General features: G+C 35.4%; 1 protein-coding gene across 1 annotated transcript in view; it reads right to left on the reverse strand.

The window, feature by feature from the left end:
- SLCO1A2 (solute carrier organic anion transporter family member 1A2) overlaps positions 1-21,507 on the reverse strand; it is a 78,064-nt gene that overhangs the window by 19,070 nt on the left and 37,487 nt on the right. The window contains exons 2-7 of the mRNA XM_036251809.1: positions 17,575-17,765; positions 17,070-17,183; positions 13,445-13,586; positions 9,049-9,181; positions 4,801-4,901; positions 1,787-1,933 (exon numbers count right to left, since the gene is read on the reverse strand). Coding sequence (XP_036107702.1) covers positions 1,787-1,933; positions 4,801-4,901; positions 9,049-9,181; positions 13,445-13,586; positions 17,070-17,126 — 580 coding nt within the window. The 5' untranslated portion in view covers positions 17,127-17,183; positions 17,575-17,765. The remainder of the gene's footprint in view (positions 1-1,786; positions 1,934-4,800; positions 4,902-9,048; positions 9,182-13,444; positions 13,587-17,069; positions 17,184-17,574; positions 17,766-21,507) is intronic.

Here is a 21,507-nt window from a genome sequence, read left to right on the forward strand (position 1 = left end):
TGCTTGCCAGGTTCTCTTTGACAGTTTCCTTCTAAGACTTTCTCAAAACTGTACATTTATTGTTTTACTTTTCCTCGTTGACTACCCCTTTCTTGTTTTTTCTTCCTCTTACTCTGTTAAGAAGAAGTGTTCTGTAGTATTTTATCCCAGGACCTCTTGCTCTATATAGCTTTCCACAGCAACATTTCTTCCTCTTGGTTTCATTGATTGTCACTATACAGGTAATTCTCAAACTTTATTGCTAGCTTTTACATTCTCTCCTAAACTCCAGAGCCCTACATGGAACTGTTTTCTTGATATATAGCTAATTGAGTTGTAGTTACTCAATTATATGCACACACTTACTTAGTTTATTTTTCTACTTTAATTTAATTATTTAAAATTTAATTACACACATAAATTTATCTCATTTAATTGATTTATAATTATGTAGTTATTTATCTATTAAAACTTATATGGACCATGTCTTATTTATCTTAATATGTATGAATATTATCACTATTATTCCTATATACTATACACCCTAGTATTTATTGGATAAAGAAATACTTATTATAACAAGGTATTTGTTCATTTATTTCAGGTGAGCATTTGTATTCTTTCAATAAAATATGTGAAGAGATCTAAAAGGATTAAACAGAAAAACACTGGGAAAGATTTGTGATATCAGTGACTAATCCAAAGCTGCCAAAGTTATCTGGGGTAATGACTCCTAAATATTTTAATTTATTTTAAGTGTAGTTCTGTTTTGTATTCTCTCACTCTCTTTGACTTTTCTGGTTTTTAAAAGGTACATTAATAGCAAAATGTCGCTGTACTTAGTTATGATTTTATAAACAAGGGATGAAATAACTAGACAATATAAGCAATTTTTACATAATAAATTAAAAATATTTAGGCGGGAGGAAGACAACACAGGATGGTGAATTTTAAGTTGGCTATTGTGGAAAGTGACATTGATTGTTTTGATTTTAGAAAAGAAAATTTCAAGAAACAACCAAGCATATGAAAACATGCAAATTATGAAAAGTCTGACTAGTGTGGAGAGACTGGTATAGAAAACTAAATAGATAAATTGAGTACAGACCTATGAATAATAAGTGGATATATGAGATTTAGTAAATAAAGAGCCAGTATGTTTCATGAACATGGTAGAGAAAATATCATCAAAACAATGTTCAAAAAAATTATGCTATAAGAATATTTATGAGAAAATAATAAAAGAAAATACTAGAAATAAAGTGACCAAAAAAGAAGTTATAATAATCTATAAATGAAGTAATGAGGACCTGAATAAAAACAGACATAATGAAAATAGTGAGAAAAGTTTTTTTTATTAATTTATTTTTGTTACAGATGTTTCTCCTTTTTTCTCCATTGACACCCTCCTCCCCATCCACCCCACCCCGTCCCCAGTTTTGTTGTCCATGTCCATCGGTTATGCGTACATGCAATGAGAAAAGTTTTTACTATAAGAGACATTTTTAGGAAAACATTACTAAATCTCTTAATAGATTAGATATCAAGTGGAGCCAAGGAAATTCAGGAGTTAAAGTGAACCCCAGGGGCACTAGATTAGTGTTATTTTCAACAGCGAAGAGCATATTTAGCAAAGTGGTTTATTTGGAGTTAGCGTGTAATTGTTCTATTGAACAAACTTTTATTGATGACCAGTTGTGCCAAGGTACTCTGTTGGTCATTGCTGAAATCCAAATAAATAACTAATATCTACCCTCAAGGAACTTTACTATCTTGAAAAGAAGCTAAGGCAGATTTTCAAACTCACCAATATATAGAGGCGAGTTTTCAGGTTTGGCAAAATCTTCTATGTAGGAAATACCCAAAGGCATGATGGGAGTTTCACCAATTCCACGTATCATATTTCCTACTAGTACATACACCCACATTAATGATTTAACTTCCTTCACACATTCTGCATTATAAGAAAAAAAACACATTGCATTAGTGTTTTGATAGTAAAATATGAAGCTATAAGTATAACTATAATTCTAAATTTTTGATAAACATTTCACAATTCTTATGTGACATGACACCTTGTAAAGGATTTATATTACTATGCCAGCACTGACTCACTGCACCATCCCTCTTGCATTTTCTGAGAGTACTTATGTATGGTCAAGTGTGAGTGTTGTGCTGGAGCCATTTCCTACTGGGTTGGAAGAGATATGTATAGTTCTCATCAAGAGATGAGCCCAGCCAGTAAAGTTCATTAGAATGAGTGTTGTCCCATGCACCAAGAAGCAGCTGGTTCAATTCTGGTCAAGGCACACACTGGAGTTGTGGGCTTAATCCCTGGTAGGAGAGATACAGGAGGCAGCTGATCAATGTTTCTCTCTCATTGATGTTTCTCTCTCTCCCTCTCCCTTCCTCTCTCTTTAAAAAAATCAATTAAGAGAGAGAGAGAGAGAGAGAGAAAGAGAGGTGAGTACTATACATCTCTTCCCAATCCAAGGTTTATTGACAACACATTTGCAGTTTCATGGGAGCATTTACACCACTGAAATTGGCAAACACTAGAAGTCAGAGGTAGTTTTCCCTCCTCTTCCCAATCCAAGGTTTATTGACAACATATTTGCAGTTTCATGGGAGCATTTACACCACTGAAATTGGCAAACACTAGAAGTCAGAGGTAGTTTTCCCTCCAGAGAACCAGTTTACCAGCAACTACAAGACCTACTTAGCTGCTATGAGTGCTACTCCACTGCTATACTAATTCTAGTGAGAGAGAAAAAACACAAATATCTCTCTCTAGAATTAATACTATATTTGTAAGATTTAAATAAGAGTCTCACTGAAGTTTCTATTCTCTATAGCTGTAATTACAGACACTAAAAATACCTAACTGGGTATTTTTAAATTACATTTTCTCTATAAAGTCTACCGTGTACTATAACGACCAAACACAGTTTGATAAAAAATTCATGCAAATTCTTGGAGCAGCACCTACTTAGAATAACAGATACTAAGCCAAAGGGAACTAAAAGGGAGGAAGACAGGCAGATCTCTGAAGAATTCGCCATTTCTGTTCTAAGCCAATATAGTTGTCAAGGAGGATACTCTATAGAGTCATATTTTCAGAAAAGTGAATTATATAGCCCAGCCAATGTGGCTCAGTGGTTGACTGTTGACCCATGCACCAAGAGGTCACCAGTTCAATTCCCAGTCTGGTCAAATGCCCAGGTTGTGGACCAGATCCCTAGTGAAGGGCATGCAGGAGGTGGCCAATCAATGTTCTCTCTCATCGTGTTTTCTATCTCTCTCTCCCTCTCCCTTCCTCTCTCGAAAAAAAAAAGTGACTTATAACTTATTCTCATTTACTATAAACTAGCCGGGGGCCACCAAGGTTGGGTCTGGAAATCTCTTGTGATGTCTATCTCTCGGTAGTTTCTAACCCAGAAAATTACAGTCTTCATTTTTAGGTATTCATATTTCTTTCTGTGGTGAGTACAGTGATTTGTGTCTAGATATCATAGGCAAACTCTAGGCCTACTCTAGGGCAAAACTGAAAATATATGTAATCAAAGAAGTAATGCACTTTCCTGGAGATTCGCCAGACTACAAAGTTTTTGTATTTATCTGCTACAGTGCAGATTTTATTTTTCAATAAAAAGAAATAGGAAATAGGACCTAAGCCAGCCTTTGGCAGAAGCCAGCTCAAGAAGAGAGCACAGGACACTGTTAATGTCACTATTTTCCTTTGTTTCTCCAGGGACTTCTGTTGGCTTCGAGTTTCTGAGACAGCTTTCTTATACTCCTTGAAACTATTTTGGGTCCTTCTGATTCCATGCTGGCAGTGAAATTCCCAGCCTTGGGGACTACTGTAAATGTCATTGATAGGAATCAATAGGGTCACCTCCAGACTAAGTATCACCAGATTACATAGGTCCCTTAGCATATGAAAGGCCAGAGAGTTGCACGTTTGTGCCTGGGATTATGGGGAAGCTGGAAGAAGCACCACTACTGTAAAGTAGTGTCTCTGATAAAGATGGAGAAACAAAGACCAGTTCCTAGTTCAGGAGGAAGAGACCAGAGTAAATGAGAACTCTGGCATACTTGCTGCTTTCTCTGATCTGATTAGTGATTTAACACAGATATCTAGAACTTTGTTTCTATATCTATTTCCTATAAATGTATAGAACAGATTATCAGGATAAATCCATTCTTTGAGGATGTTTTCCTCTGTGAAATTAACTTTGTAGTGGCCCTTGGATGAATGTCTTTGACTTGTTCTTTTTTTACTTTTGTTATATTTTCAGTCTGTCTTCCCTCCGCTTGGAGGACATTTATTTAGTATAAAGCATTCTTCCTCTTTTTTTTTTTTTTTACTTAATTAATTTGCTTTTGTTACAGGTGTTTCTTCTCCCCCCCCCCCTCCTGTTCTTGCCTCCCTACCGCCAGCATTGTTGTCTATGTCCATTGGTTATGCTTATACACATAAGTTCTTTGGTTTATTTCTTCCCTCCCCATCACCCCCTCCTCTGAAGTTTGTCAATCTGAACCCTACTTCTATGTCTCTGGATCTAAAAAAAAAAAATTGACTTATTTTTAAATAACCATTTTAAAAAATAGACAAAGAAGTCAATAAATATATTCAAATATATAGAAATAACATTCTTTCCTCTCTGGGATCCCCTCCAAAATCCCTGAAAAAAAGAAAATATCCTTTGTTCCTTTATCTTAGTCACTTAATCAAACCCAATAACTCACACAAAACCCCTTAGCCACATGTGTTCAGTTTCAAATTCACTGAACAGAAAACAATAAAATGAAGCTGACAACCTGATGGATCTTCTGTTGGTTTGAAAATCTGGGTTCCATTTTCAACACACAAGAAACTATTTGAGGACAAATTGCCTAAAACTGTAGATTCATATTCATATCTGTATGAACACAGGAAAAACATGTTTATGTTAGAAACCAATAAAGGCAATGTGAACATTATGCAGAATAATTCCTTCTTCACTTAAGACACAACATCCAAATTTGGTAAAGAACTCTTTTCCTCTCTGCCATCTAATCATCATAAATTAATATTTGAAAACTTGCTTCTCACTATCGATGTGAAGTCTCTTGACATCTAGCTTTCAGTTATTTGCATGTGGATGACCTACCTTTTAGATTACCTAACATCAGGCTTCTGTGGTTTTTAGGTGATCATTTTCTGGAAATAATTACTGTGGGATAAGGGATAAAAACTAAGAAAAATAATAGACTAGACAAAGAATAATTAAGAAGATGAAGGCTTCAGGGGGGAAATTGCAACGCAACAGAACAAGCCTCCAACTTTGGATTCTCTAAGTTTCTTTCATGAGAAATATACCCCCACTTTCTTGTCATCTAAACAATACCTCCTGCATATGTTTATTAACCCCTAAGAGAAATAAAACATTTGCCCTTTATAATGAAAGAATTTAGGAGAAACTCAAACTCTGACCGCACACCATTATGATTTTTACTCTTCTCATAAGAACAAAAGAATTAATAGACTGTGACCATTTATTTACCTTAAGCAAATTACCATAAGATCCACATACCCTTTCTCAGAATGTAAATTATCCGAAATTTATGAAAGAATGGAGGAAAATATGCCCGGTAAAATCTCTCTTTGTTAGAAATTATGTTTGATTAGTTTCTATATTTCTATTAGATAAAAGAAAGCCAAAAGAAAATTTGCTTTCTGAGTTCTAAATGAGCTAGAGTGTTAAAATGCCTTCCCCTTAGAACAACTGCCTAGTCATGCCCATACAGTTTGACTGAGAACTGAGGACAAACACTTCTGTCTCCATACCTGTGACGCCATGAGACATGCCAGCTTCAGACAAAGTAACACCTTTGGAAGAGGGTGGAAAGAAATGTAAACGTAAACACAACTCGGCATTGTGTTGGAGAAGACAGGAAATAAAAGGACAGTAAAAACTCTTTGCCTGGAAACTTCTGATCCCTTCAGAAATACCTGAGAAGATAAAATGTCTTTTTCATTTAACTTATCCACTTAACACCTAATAACTCATTCAAAGTCCATTCATTCCCAAAATGTCAGCAAAATGACAGTGAATGGATTTTAAAATAGAAATGGAAAGGACATAACACCACAAGGATCAAGAGAATGAAAGAGTTGACAAGAAGATTTTGAAAATGGGAAAACAGATGAGTGAATGGTCACTAAAGAGATATAAAAAAAATGCAAACCTAACCTGGCCAGTGTGACGCAGTGGATTGAGTGTTTCCCATGGACTGAGAGGTCCCAGTTCAATTCCTGGTCGGGGCACACACCCGGGTTGTGGGCTCGATCTCCAGTAGGGGACATGCAGGAAGCAGCCAATCAATGTTTCTCTCTCGTATCTATGTTTCTATCTCTTTCTCCCTTCCTCTCTCTCTAAAAAATCAATAAAAACATTTTTTTTTAAAAAAAAATGCAACCCTAAGTAAGTGCCTGTAGGGAGCAGTCAAATAGGTGCCACACATCCCTGGAAAGTTTCAGGCAAGATTTAAGACTGACTTTTCTAAACTTGGAAGTAGGCATGGTCCAAAAAACAAAAAGATTGGTTTAGAATGTGTATAAGGAGCAGTTAGACCCTTACAGACGTCCTCTGTCATTCCAACAGAAAATGATCTTTGTCTTTAGAGTGTCTGAGCAGTTCCATTGAGGATAGAAAGGCCATACTAAAAACAAAGGGTATTAGGATGTTTAAAAAAAAAAAAAAAAAAAAGTAATACTGAAAAGTGAGATTTCCACTCCTACCTGATTGCTAGCCAAGCATCTACCTCTTAGGCAACAGAATGGAGAATCCTTGCCTGTGATAACAGGTTATGGCTGTTCTGAGCCATCTAAAAAAAAGCTAGTCCCTGTATATTTATCATAAAGAAGTCCTCCACTAATCATGTCCCGCACATTTATATAGAACTCCCAGTTAGTTTGTTATTATACCTCTCTCTGAAATATAAACAGATAACCAAGAACCCCCAGATATATGAAAAAACCCTATATCAGTAAAGACAGAGACAAAACAAATAAAACCTATACACTAGGAGACAGAGAGAATGAAGACAGATGAAGGAAATTTAGATGGAAAAAAAAATACACTGCATTTTTAAAAGAAAATAAGATGTTCCTTAAAAGTTACATTCAATAAACAAAAGTCCTCATCATTTAAAATGTGATAGCTGCCCTGGCCAGTGTTACTCAGTGGTTAGAGCATTGGCCTGTGAACTGAAGAGTTGCAGGCTAGATTCCTGGCCCCAGTTGGAGTGCATGAAGGAGGCAACTAATCAATGTGTCTCTCTCACATCAATGTCTCTCTCTCTCTCTCTCTCTCTCTCTCTCTCTCTCTCTCTCTCCCTCTCTCTTTTTCTCCCTCCTTCTCTCCTTCTAAAAAAGCAATGGAAAAAATATCCTCAGGTAAAGATTAACAATGATAATAAAAATAATAATAATAATAATAATAATAAAAAAATGTGATAGCAAAAACTGGAAATCCACTCAAAGATTTGGAAAATAAAATTTAAAAAATCTCCCAAGAAATCAAGGAGATAGAAAATTGAAGAAAAAGTAGAAAATTGAGAAACCCATAAGCTTAATGCAGGATGTACATACAATATTCAAGTAGTAGAAGTTCTAAAAAGAAAGAAAAGTAGATGTATAGGGCATATATTACCAAAGGAATAACATAAGAAACTTTCCAATGTCTAGATTGAAGGCACTTAGCACAATGAAGGCAAAGGATTTACGCCAAGACAGTTATCATGAATCCGGACTTTGCAGTTTAAGAGAAAATTCCAAAGGATCCCAGAGAAAGGAAACTGATCACAGGAGTGAGAATGGCATATGATTCTCAATAGTAACACTGGAAGCTAGAAAATATTGGAACAATATCTTCAAAATTCCTATGGCAAATATTTCCAGTCTAGAATTTTATACCAGCCAAACTCTTAATCAAGGGTGAGAAGAATAAGAATTACTTCCCTTAAATACTTTTTCAGAAACCTATTACACAATGTTTTCCACATTCTTTTGCAAAAGGGAAAGCAGAAGATATGATACCCAGGAAACAAGTTACTGAAGAAAAGAAAGAGGTAAAGCAAATTCCCAAGGATAATGGTGAGGGAACATTTCAACGCAGCCACCATGTAGCAAGCTAGAGAGTTCCCATTTGGATTGTAGATGAAGAGTTGGTGGTGACAGAAGAAATCTCTGAGATAAAAATGAAACCATTTGATATATGTGAGTATATTGAGAAGATGTTGCTCTACCAGTGAAAAGGTTGGAGCTAAAAAGAAAGAGAAACAAAGTTTTTTAAAAATCAGTTATTAAATCCAGGGAAAATAAAAATGTGACATAAGAAAGGAATGATAAAATAGTGAGATAGCCATACATGTGGAAAAAGTAAATATGATTTTACAGTAGAAAGTCAGTATATATGACATAACACTAAAGTATCAAAAATTAAAAGGATAAACATTTAATTAGACATTTGAGGCAAACAGCAGAAGAGAGAGGAAAGATTGTGTGTAGCTGCCTCTGGAAAGTAGTACTATGGGCAATGTCAAAGGGGCAAGTGACAACTCTTGTTGCATTACAAGCCTTTCAATATAATTTTATTTTTACAACCTTGTACACATATTACTTTAACAAAGTTTTAAATAAAAATCAAACTTCAGACTAATCTGTCTCTTGGTGACCTACAATTAAACAGAACCTCATTATAATGAGAAGTATCTAAATAGTCCAAAGAAAGGAGTAATTTATGGTTTTGCAAGGTCCTAAAAATATTTTCATCAGACTCAGCTCCATAAAAAAGGTGCCCCAAATCTCTATATCATAAATTAACAAAATGTATGTGACTGTGTAAGTGGAAGCAAGGCAGCCAAGAGCAGGAAACAGACAGGAGGAACAAAACCCGCTTCTTCCCATTTCCATTACAGTGCTCTGTGTTTGGGGGAAGCGTTGTTCCTAGAAAGGAAATTCCAAGCTTCATTTCCTGCAGTTGAAAACTGAACCGAAAACGTCATCAGAGACTGAATGCTTACCGGTCCATGAGGAAATGAGGTAGAGACTGTAAGAAACACCCTAGGCCCATAACCGCACATCCGACACCAATCATTATAGGTCTGTGAAATTTAGTTCCAAAATAACTCACAAATATAATCAAGAAAAGATTTCCTAGAGGAAAAAAATGAGGTACAAATAAATATTTCAGTAAGTATGTCCAATGGCTTCATGAGCAGCCTAATTCAATCATTTACTATCTAGCATTCATTGTATAAACACTATCTCCACTACTGGGATTAGTGCTAGGGATTCCATGAAACAAATGAATAAGACACAACCCCTGCCCTGAAGGAGAGCTACTTTACAATGTTGAAAGATACATAAACAGATCTCTGTGTCACACCGACAATTTAAAAGGGCAGAGAAAGGGAATCCAGTGGAAGAGCCTGAAGAATGGTTCTGGGAAATCGTAAAGGCTCTCTTGGTGATTATCCAGCCTTAGGAAGTACAATGCAGAAGTGGTCAGTGGCGGCCTCCCCCTCCACACCTGCTCCCCAGAATATCGTGATGTTTCCCTATGCTTGAAAAAGAAGCACAAGTCAAACTCAGATAGATATGTGTTTTATAACTTATTATTAAAATATAAATTTATATTGGTCAACACAACCAAGCCAGAGATCTGTGTTTATTTCTACTTCTTTCCTTAGAGGTAAAAGATAGTGGAGTCCCCACTTGCCAACTGCTCTTAGAAGTAAGTCGGAATCTGAGGAGTCAATAACTCAAGGAAAAATTGATTCCTGTGTCTGAGGGTAAAGAAACTAATTGAGGAGGCCCTATTATTTTGGATAAGCTCTTGGTAAGTATGGAGTAAAGGGTTGAAAGAGTCAAACATATGAGGATGTTCTCAAATCATACATTTTTAATCCAATAATAAATATGTATTTACCCTGATCCTACTATATATAAGGAAAGTGTCTATGATGAACTTAAGGATTATTAAAAAATTTTTAAACTCTTCCTGTAAAAAGTAATAATTTTATAAGCCATGTTGTACATTTTGAGAACTTTTCTTTCCATATCTGTTTCTCTCTTGTCTGTCTCCTCAGTAGAAGAGATGTTTTTTAATGGCCAGTGCCCCACCTCTATAGCTATAGCAGCCACACTGACCACTCTGGGCATCTAAAATCCCCATTACCTGGTAACTAGACTTATTGTGGTGATCATTTCTCAGTGTATACAAATATCAAATCACTGTTGTACACCCAAAAGTAATATAATAATTTTGCATGTCAATTTTACTTTAAATAAGTAAATAAATACATAAATAAAGTCCCCATTATTAAAGCCATCTATGTTGAAGGTGTTGTCTCCAAAAGGCCACTGTTTAAAATCCACATATAATTTTAAAAAGAGAGAAAAGGAGGTGATGTTCATCCTCACATAAGGGTGAGTTTACACTGCCTTGTTGGTAGAATATCCCTCACCATAATAGACAAGAATATACAGATAAGTTTTGTCAAGGGTGTGGAGAACTCTGTAAATATTATTGAGGGAAGATAAGCAAAGTGATGCTTTTATTGTCATCTATAAATGACCTCTCCTTTCCCCCTCAACAACTCTTTCAGGTCTTCATCCTTCTCCTCAAGCCACCTCTCACCAAACACTTTCCATACTTATTATTCTCTCCTTTGTCATGTGGGGCAGTCCAACATGAAACTGTCTGAGTTCCCCACGCTATGGCCTTATCACCTTCCTTCCATTTCAGAGATTGGGCTGCCCATCCGGACACCCAAGATCAAACAAACCACCTAGGCACTTCACGTCCATCCTCTCCAGAAAGGCATTCCGATCATCAGACTCTTTCTCATACATTGTAAGCCTCTTTCTCTATGCTGGGTTGTGGTTACAGTGTCCCCGAGTTCCTCTCCACACTAACATTCACCTGTATTCACAGGTTCCCTTTCTGCCCCTGCCAACGTCTCCTGCAGTCACTGCTCTCTCTTTGCGTTCCAGCGTCTAAGCACACTCGGTAGCTGGAAGTGCCCTGGAAAAGATCAGCAATTACCTCACTATAAAACCCAAGGAATCCTTTTCTATCCTTATCTAACTGCATATTTCTAATGCGTTTGATACAGTTGACAATTTTTCTTTCTTTTGGAAATTTCTACTCCCTTGGCATCTATAATTCCATTTTCTCCTGTTTCCCCTCTTAATTCTCTGACTAATCCTTTTCTTAACACTTCCATGGGCTCCTTTCTCGCACCTGTTCCTTAAACTTCGGTGTACCTCCAGGGTCCATTCTCTGTGCATTGTGTTATCACCCTGTCTCCTCTCCCTGACTAGCCTCATCTCCTCTTTAGTTTCAATAGCCACTCATTTACTCACTAATCAATAGTTCCAGCCCAGAGAGTTCCCTAATGCTTCAGACTCAGACGACTACAATGTGGGCTCTGCTACCCGAAGGTATCACTGGTACTGCCCAAACCAGAACTCATCATTGTCCCCATAGCCACCACCATAATCTTGTTCCCCTTCCCCTATGCTCTGTCTTAGCACTGCTACCCACTCCACTGCCTAAGATGTAAACCAAAGAACACCCTCTCTTCTCATCTGCCACATCCAATCTGTCATTAAGTTCTCTGGAATGTAACTCTTGAATATTTCTTTCGGCCACCCTCTCCATTTCTACCAGTACGATCCTGACTCAAGCTCAGCAAGTTCTTTCTTTTGCTTTGGCATGTGCCTCCTGGGATCCTCTCTGACCTAGCCTGGTAGGTCATCTTCCCATCTCTCACCAACACAGCCACAAGCATGGCCCTGCTAAAAGCAAATCTGATCCTGGCTTTAAACAAGCGGTTCTTAACCTGTAGTCTATAAACCCCTGAGGTGTCTATGGATAGAAATTATGGGTTCCATGAACTTGAGTGACAAAACAAAATTCCATTTTTTCACTAACTTTTAACTCAATATTAGCATTACCTTTGACGATGAAAGTACACAAACTATAGTAGTATTAATGGTACATGTGATTTTGTCGCAGATTGACACCAATTGAAGTTATAGGTGTTTGCTTATGATATTCCAGTTCTTGTGGATACCTCAAAATACTATTTAATGTGTTAATAAGCCCCGATATTACTACATGACAAAGTTGTTTTAATATTTTGATAATTTTAATTCTAATTGGTTTCCTTTTACCCTTATGGTTTTTATTTTATATCATTTAAAATATTATTCTGAGATCATATAGCACAGATTGCCATAGAGTCCTCGGCACAGACATATTAATAACCTCTCCCAGTCTCTTAGTGACTCTACGTTACCGAGAGGATAAGGTAAGTTCCACAGCAAGCACACAAGGCTAACCATAGCCCATTTCTCCAAACTAATATCTTAATACATTATACCTGTTCTTCTATTGGAATTCCCTTCACACTAGTCTAACCCTGTTTTTCACCTGAAAAATGTTTACTCATCCTTCAAGAACCTATCTTCCCTAAGTGATGTTGCATCCCCGCTCCATATTCTTATTCGACCTTGCATATACTTATGTCACCAAACTTACTGAATTCACTTAAAATTATTATTTTGCATCTGTGCCCTCCATTAGACCATATACAAAGCGATATAAGAATTATTTCTAACTCCATCACCAGGATCTAGCCTACAGGTGATACAGGGGGCAGAACACTAGAAGACAGCATCCTAGAAACCTTCCTCACTAGAAAACCTTCCTCAGTTTTGCCTCTCCTCAATCCTGATTTCTCCTTCAGATATTGATTAAATATATTAAAGGCAACTTTTACCTTGAAGGAAGTAGAAGCCATAATAAAAACTCTAAAGCAGTGGCAGTCATATCTCTGTGCAGAATGTTCACAGGAGAAATCTTTCTCTCCCTCATTCTTCCTTTCTTTCCTCACATCTTCCCAGTCATCCATAAAAAGCAGGGCCTAAGACTTTATTCTTCCCTAAATTCAGAGAGGTGTGAAAGCAGTTTCTTTTTCGCTCTGCACTTTAAAGAATTGTCAATTTCCCAGAAACAACAGGAGAAGGGAAATATTTACTTTTTTCCTTTGGAAAACAAATTCCTTTGTTTCCCATTATATCTTCCATGTATAAAGATAGAGCCCTTCAGTTATCAAATGACAAACTAATGTAAATATTCTAAATACTTAGCTACTTATGCTATATAACCAAAAACTATTAGAATACAACATCCAGTGGTGGGATATGTGGCAATATTTAGGTGTTACTCAGAAGTAATATTTAAAGCATATTCTACGCATATTCCCAAATCTATTCAATCTGTTTCAGAAAATATACTGTTCAGTAAGATTAAGTGGCATAAAACAACAGCTAAGGAGAATAAAATTCAGACTAGTTCTATAGATAAAATAAAATATAAAAGGAAGAAACATGCAAATAATTCCTTACCAATCTCAAAGCTACCATTAATAAATCCAACTAGTGATGTCGGGATGTTGAATTGTCTCTCTATTTGTGTGAGCATGGAATTCATATAAGATCCAGAGAGTGTTTTGGATACAAATGCACATGTTATTGCCAACAGAAACATCTAAGGAGAAGAAAATTCATAAGAAAACATGAATATTTTATTTTTTAATTGTATGTTTACCACCTGTTGACAAAATACCTTCTACCACAAGACTGATTGTCTTCAACTTAAATAACCCTTGAATTCATAAGAAACTTAATGTTATTTGCTCTTCTGGTCTTTCATGTCATATTTTCCCTTTGAAAACTCAGAGTGAGATTAATTGATTAGTGATACTGAATTTTATATGTAGTTGTATCCTCATTATCTTATAGACTCATTTTGTACATACATAGAAACAGTCATTTAAAATAAGATATAGCTAATGATTTAAACAGAACTTCAGCGCTACAATGCTATCGTTAGTACAAAGAATATATGTATGTTAATGCAAAAAAGGAATGTTACAGTACACAAAAACATTACTTCTGTTGCAAATTTGCTCACCGTCTTTCTTATTCAAAGTAATATGCAAATTATACATTAGATTACTGCTCATTGCCAGTTAATTTATTTAAAGCAATATTTTAATTACAAACTATTATAAAAATGTTTCTAAACAGAACAGGCACTTGCTATGATAAACAAATATGAATATTATAGATTTCCATATATTGAATCCCATTTTATATATATTGATAGAGTTCCAGAGAGCAATCAGGTTGGAGCAATTGGTAACAAAACCAAGGACAACTTAACAAATACAAGTGTTCTGCCCACCAGGAACTGGTATGGTTTTACTGAAAATCTGAGAACTTAAAATTTTGATAGTTTTATTAAATTGGAACAAAAAAGACTTAGATTTTAGTAAAGGATTTGAAAAAGAAACATTGCATACTGTATAGTAGTATAATTATGTGAATTAATTGCTGCTTCAAAATCAACAGATCAGAGATAAATAGATTTAGGTCAATATTTTATGGTGGGCTCCAATTCTATACCATGGGGCTTTCTCCTTGGTCTTATTTAAAGATATTTCCTGGTGACACTGGGAGACCATTCAATCTCTTCTCTAGCCAGCACACTCAATCCCTATATGGTTGACAAGATAGTACGGCTATATCTCTAGTTATTTATCCTTTTGTAGTAAAAACCACGTGTAGAAATTCTGTCTCGATTCACACTAGAGATTTTTGCAGAGCACATTATTAACAGAAAAGAGTTTTCACAATCCAGGTTTTGTATTTAAAAGCAAGGTCTACCAAATAAAAGACAGATTATATTTGGTAATTTATTTATTTAACATTTTAAATATACTTTTAATTTATGAATTTCAGAAAGAGGAAGAGAGAGAGACATTGATTTGTTATTCCACCCATTTATGCATTTATTTGTTCTCCTGTTTATGCCCAACAGTAGATTGAACCCCAACATTGGTGCATCCGAGTGATGCTCCAACCAAGCTACCCAGCCAGGGCTTTTTAACATTTTGAGAATGGAAACTAGATAAACCACATTCCCAATGCTCTTTTCCTAAAACACTTACATGGGGGCCTAAACAATTGAATTTTATTTACAGAGGGAAAGCAACCAGTGACTATTGTGACTCATATTTAGTGCAAAAAACCTCTATATTTATAAAGTTAGTCCTACTAATTTTCAACCAAAATGCTTCAGAATTTGAAGCAAATATAGACAACAATCCTTTGATGCTTTCTAAAAAAAAAAAAAAATGTTGCTATATAAGCACATTTTTGAAGTTCAGAGCAAAAAAGTAAGCTAGTCAAAGAAAGGCAAATACAATATTACTTCATTTATATGTGGAATCAAATGAACAAAATAAACAAGAGAATAAAATAGAAGCAGACTCATAAATACAGAGAAAAAACTGACAGGTGTCAGAGGGGAGAAGGTTAGGAGGCTGGGTGAAAAGATGAAAGAATTAAGCAAACAAAAACTCATAGACACAACATAGTGGTTACCAAAGGGAAAAAAATGGGGTGGGTGCAGGTAGAGGAGGGTAAACGGGGGGAAATGGTGACTGTAGACTAGACTTTAGGTGGTGAACACACAATACAATATACAGATGATGTATTAAAGAATTGTATCCCTGAAACCTATATACTCATATTAATCAATGTAACCCCAATATATTCAATAAATATATAAAAATTAATAAATCAAGGTATTATATTGATTCCTTCAGGTTTAATATAATCAAACCAATGTAAGCAGAGCACATTTTAAATTATTGTGATTTGTTATTCACACTGTTTGAAAAATATATGGTTGTTATACACACACACAAAACCAAATTATTAAGCAATGCCCTCTCAATTTTACCTGATAAACTTCTGCTTTCAATATTTTGCCATAACATTCAAATCAGTGTCTAATCTTGCCAAACTCCAAAGAGACCAAAAATTAAAGACCAACTGTTTATAACACCTGACTTGACTTTTATCCACAAATGCTACTAATAATAAATAGCTAATATTTATTGAATTTTTACAATGTTACAGTCGTTATTTCAAGCATGTAAAAAGAAAAAGTCCTGTGAGGTAAGTGTATTCTATTAGTCTTTCCAGAGGAGAAAACTGAGGCACAAAAAGGTTAAGCAACTTAAAATACTACACTGTGTCCAAAGAATATTCCAAATGAAGGAAGTACACAGTTGAATTCAAACGCAGGGGGCCTTGATCCTTATTTTTAACCACTTGGTTTTAGAAGGACATGATAATTGGAGGATAGTTTAAAGGGAAATTTAAAAAATATAATAAGTGTGGCATTTTAGGCAAAAATAGTTTTCCAGATCTATATCATAATTTCCCACTTTCATGTACATGCAGAGATTTTCCCTACACACATATAAAGAGAAAATAAATTTTGACAAGGAAAAAAAATTAGTGGCAGTGTCTTAGTTTGGAAACCACTTTTAGGCACCAGCTGTGGAATCAAGTTAAATAACCAGATCCCTTGGTTTAAAGCAAAATCAGATTTTGTTTGAAGGCAAAGTGCAAAAAAAAAAAATTGCCATGAAATAGCCAAGATATCAGAAACAGCTAACAAAATGTGCATTTTTCTTATAGAGAATGATTGGCATGCTGCCAAAACTTTAAGTAAATATTTATGTTACTGGGTCATCGTGGAATAATCACTGCACATAGATCAACAATCATTTCTGTCTAAGAAGCCATTTTCCAGGAGAGATCTCCACATTCCTCTGGTCTAAAAACCCCTGAAAGGTGGGCATTTAACTGGCTTTTGATTCAGAAAAATGAGTCCTGCTATAACATAACATTAGTATGTCTGAAAAATTTAAATAACTTTTTTTCCATTTAACTTCACTAAAACCATCTCTGATTAAATTGCCTGAATCAATAACTCTTTTTAGACATACTTTCATTTACTAAACAGACTTCATTATAGCAAGAAATTGTCACCATATCAGGTAGCAGGACAGAAATATTAGATCACTTCATGAATATATGAACAACTTTATAAGGTCTAAGTTAAAAAAATATATAGTACACATACATTTATACATACACAAAAATTCCATACCTTCAACTTGGAAAGACATCTTATTCTATGGGTTTCAATTTTCTCAGTTTCTCCCATGTTGCTCTTCTGAGTATTCCAACGTTTTTATGAGTTAAATCTTTATATTTCTTAGATCTTTTGTTTAAGAAAGCAAAAATATATTAAATTACTGACAAAATCATAAGTTGTCATTCTTTGGAAGAAAATACTGAATTTGAATAACATAATCAGAATCCTTTGTATTATAATAATACCTGGGGAGCTTTTGATCCAGATCTAGAAAATAATGACTTTAAAGAAGATTTAGTTGTTAAGTTTCCATTGAAAAAGTTACATCAGCCCTGGCCGGTTTGGCTCAGCGGAAAAAGTTACATCAAATAACTTTAGTTACTTTTTAGTGAGATTAAAGATAGATTTGTTATGGTGCTCTTACAAAATAATGACCATGTGATTAAAAACAAAACAAAACACTTTTCATTTCTTTAACCAAAACAAATAGAACCAAAGTGCACTTCTTTGGACTTACGTGAAAATGCTCCTTTTAAGAACACACAGACTTTGATTTGTGTTTGTGTTAAAAGTCTGCTTCAGCCAGCCTACCAAAGTTCAAAAATCTCTTTTTGGCTAAGCTCCCTCTTCAAGTTCTTTGCGTTCCAATACTTCCCTGGAGTTTCAAGAAGGGAAACACTTTCTGGGGCACTGCTGATTCACGGAAACCTGGGGAGACATGGAATTTTAATTATGGAACTAGCGTAAGTAAAAATAACAAATAATTCTATGATCTGGAAAAGAATCCTACAGTTGCAGATGAAGATATGAGATTTAGGAGAAAACCAAACATGTAAGTACAGATCTATATGTTTACATGTGTAATAAATACAGATATATGTGTATCTATATGCATATATTAATTATATAGGCACACATTTTTATATGTAGAAAAAAAAGATTATTTAAACTCTATTCTATTTTACCAACCTCTTTCAAAGTTGTGTCTATTTTGTGTCTTGAATCTAGAATATTTTGTATCAAAACCAAAGTGTTTCACTATGATAATATTTATTCTAGTAAATCTACTTTACATTAAGAGAATAATATATTAGCAGTATCCCCACAGTTCATTTATTAAAATCTTCTGAACAATATCCATTTAACAAGTGATCCTGAATGCACTAATTTTTGAAAATCATATGCTTTACCACTATAAATTTGCTGAATCCCACTCCCCTACATATATTAAGGCAATAGCCACTGAACAATTGATGAGCTTAGTTCTCTTTACTCATTCTGTCATGGATACTACTACACATTAAAAATCTACTGTGTGCCGGTCATTGTGTTAAGCACGGGATTTCAGAAATGAACAAAACAGACAAGCTGTCCTATAGACAGTATAAACTAATTAGAGAAGTGTAAGGCTCTATGGAAAGTACTTGAACCCAAATCTCAAGGAACCTATATTTTTATCAGGAAAGGTAAAAGTTTTAAATAAAACATACTGGAATAGAACTAAACAGTGTATGATCAAATACAAATGTTTTGGTATGTAAGAGATAAAGAAATTCATAGGTCATGAATGACAATTATTAGAAACACTCTTGGAAATTCTAAATGGTCCCACAGAATGCACTCATGCTGAAATCTCCACATAAAATGTAAAATCACCTTAACTATAGTTCAAGTACAAGCCACTAGTTTAAAAAAGGGGGGGGGGGGGGTAGAATAAGATAATTTTTCAAATGAATGGAAACTCTTCTTCTTTGACCCTCATTTATAATACATATGCTTTATTCTTTTTTTAAAATTCATCTTCACTGTTGAAAGTACTGCAGATGTCCCTCCTTTATTAACCCAATGACACTCCCCTTTCACGTTTCCTTCTCTCTCTCCTCGCCAATATCTGAGCCCAGTAGAGTCACCCAATCAAACAATAAGAGGGGGAGAGAACTTATTCCTCTTCCATGTCAAAGTTGTTTTCACTCTTTTTAGTGGCTAAAGACATGACTCTTCTGACTGCCTCTCTTTTCCTATCTGACCAGGGCACGTGGAATGGGGAGTTAGACACAGGAGATGACCACGTAGAGGAATTCTATAGTTCCTTCCTGACACTGCGGAACCATTTCCAGCACATTTTATCACCAAGCCTCAAAGATTTGTTTCAAAATGTGTTTATTCTCTTGAGAGATGTCTTATAAACAAATGTGCTGACTGGGATAAGCGGCAGTGTCTGAAATTAAGCACTTGGAATGAAGTAAGTGTGATTCAATTAACACTAAACATTTTCTAATTTGCCAATCTGTAGAAAACATTTTAGCTTCCCAGACACACTTTTTACATTTTAACAGAGAAAAATAAATTAATTAACGAATAAAATCTATTATGTCCATTTAATAAAATGCATGAAATCTAATAGTTTATATTACAAAAACTTTGAGCACTTTGGCCCCAAATCAGGGAAAGCTCACATTGTTTCTTCACATCCTCGTGAAGTGCAGTGCCAGCCATGTGAACAATCCACTTTTGTTAGCCCAGGGTTGTTTACATGGTGATTTTTCCTCCGGAGAACACAGTGTCAGAGACAAATCCGTATCAGTCATCACTGCTAATGAAAATGACTTGCAGAAGCTTTATTAAGAGGAGAAGCATTTTATTTCTCCAACCCCTTCTTCTCAGCATTCAGAGTGGAGCAAGCAATTCTTCAGTATGCATTCTCACAAAAATGGAGTTGCACTTCTTCCACGACTACTGATCACAATGTTGTTTCTTTGTTTCGTTTTATTTTCTTTGGACTCAAAGCACATTAAAGAACTGCTCATTATATGCACATTATTTGGACAGAGGTCTCTAGAACTCTTTCATCTTACATGACTGGAATTCTGTCCCCACTGAACAGCAACACTCGGGTTTTTGACAGCCCTGGGTTGCCAGCCTTAACAAGTCTCAATCACAAGAGAATACAGTTTTTTACAAAACAAATAAATAACCTTGTGTGTGCTCTTTCCCCAGTGTTAAGCATATGGACAAAGTTATTTAAGGCTACAAATCACCTGGGGAAAGGCATACATTTAATTTCACATTATAGTATTGAATTAACAAAATAAAAGCTTTACTTTATCATGGCAAAACTAGTAGTACATACATGAAGAAGACTTAGGAGCACATCCTTTCCCTGGGGGTAAAAAGAGAGAAAGAGTCATACCAGCAACAATCTTAAGATAAGTGTTTATTTCCAGAATGTTCAAATGGCTCCTCCCTCTGCAAGAAGAGGACCGTCTCTTGGGAGTATCCAGCTGAAATAATTCAGCCAATATCCAACCAAACAAGCTTGTGCCAATGGAGTACACGTGGAACAATGACTCTTTGTATAATGCCTACCAAATTATTTTCCTTCTATTAGTTTATTTTCATCAGAAATAAAAAAAAAGATATTGGATTCTTAAAATAAGCCTTACAAATACAGGTATTATTTTACTTCCTATATTCAGAGGAGGTATCAGGAATGCATCACTCTAGGCAAAACTAGAGGAGAAACCTAACTGAACCATAGGACCATACATGTAGGTTTCTCCACACAAACCAAATAGTGAAACGCACAGAAATACTAGCAAAAGCTGCCATCAGCACCTCAACAATCAATATCCCTACCCTGCTACTTTAGATAATGCACTGTCTGATTCTGGTAATAGACCAAGACATGGAAAAGCAAAGCTGAAACTCGACTTCCCAAGTCTTTATGAGAACCAGTTGTAACCATCATTAGTGTTATATCCCATTCCAAGTAATGCTAGAGAATGATCAGGTAACCAAGGGAGCAGCCCAACTTTTCTACACTGGCAATTTAAACTGTTTCATTTCTTTTTTTTTTTTTTTTTTTTTTTTATCCTCACCCGAGGACATTTTTCCATTTTTTGTACAGATAGAGCGGGAGGGAGAGAGAGGAAGGGAGAGAGAGAGAGAAACATCGATGTGAAGGGACACATCGAGTGGCTGCCACCCGCACGACCAACCAGGGCCGGGGACAAACTGCAACCGAAGTACGTGCCCTTAGCGGGAACCGAACCCGGGTCTCTGCGGACCGCAGGCTGACGCTCTAACCGCTGAGCCAAACTGGCCAGGGCTAAACTGTTTCATTTCTTAAAAATTTTATCTCAATTTCTTTTCTTCCTTTTGCCTGTACACATGTAGTTTTGGATACAAAAACATGTTCCTTCACTGAATTATGACAAGTAAATACTGAACTGTTCCTTTTTCTCATAGAGAAAGGATTTTTTATTTGTTTATAAATCTCCCAAAATAACTGAAAATTCAAAATGTTTAGATTTTTCCCCAACCCATGTATTTATGTATTTGTCCATTCTCATTAATGGATATAGGAAGGCAGCTAGATATAGTAAAACATGTCAGACCTTGAACCCCAGTTAGCTTGGATTTTGTCTTAGTTTAGTTGTGAGTTGTTTAA

Source organism: Molossus molossus, unplaced genomic scaffold, assembly GCF_014108415.1.
Source record: "Molossus molossus isolate mMolMol1 unplaced genomic scaffold, mMolMol1.p scaffold_m16_p_10, whole genome shotgun sequence".
In the NCBI taxonomy this organism is placed as follows: Eukaryota; Metazoa; Chordata; class Mammalia; order Chiroptera; family Molossidae; genus Molossus; species Molossus molossus.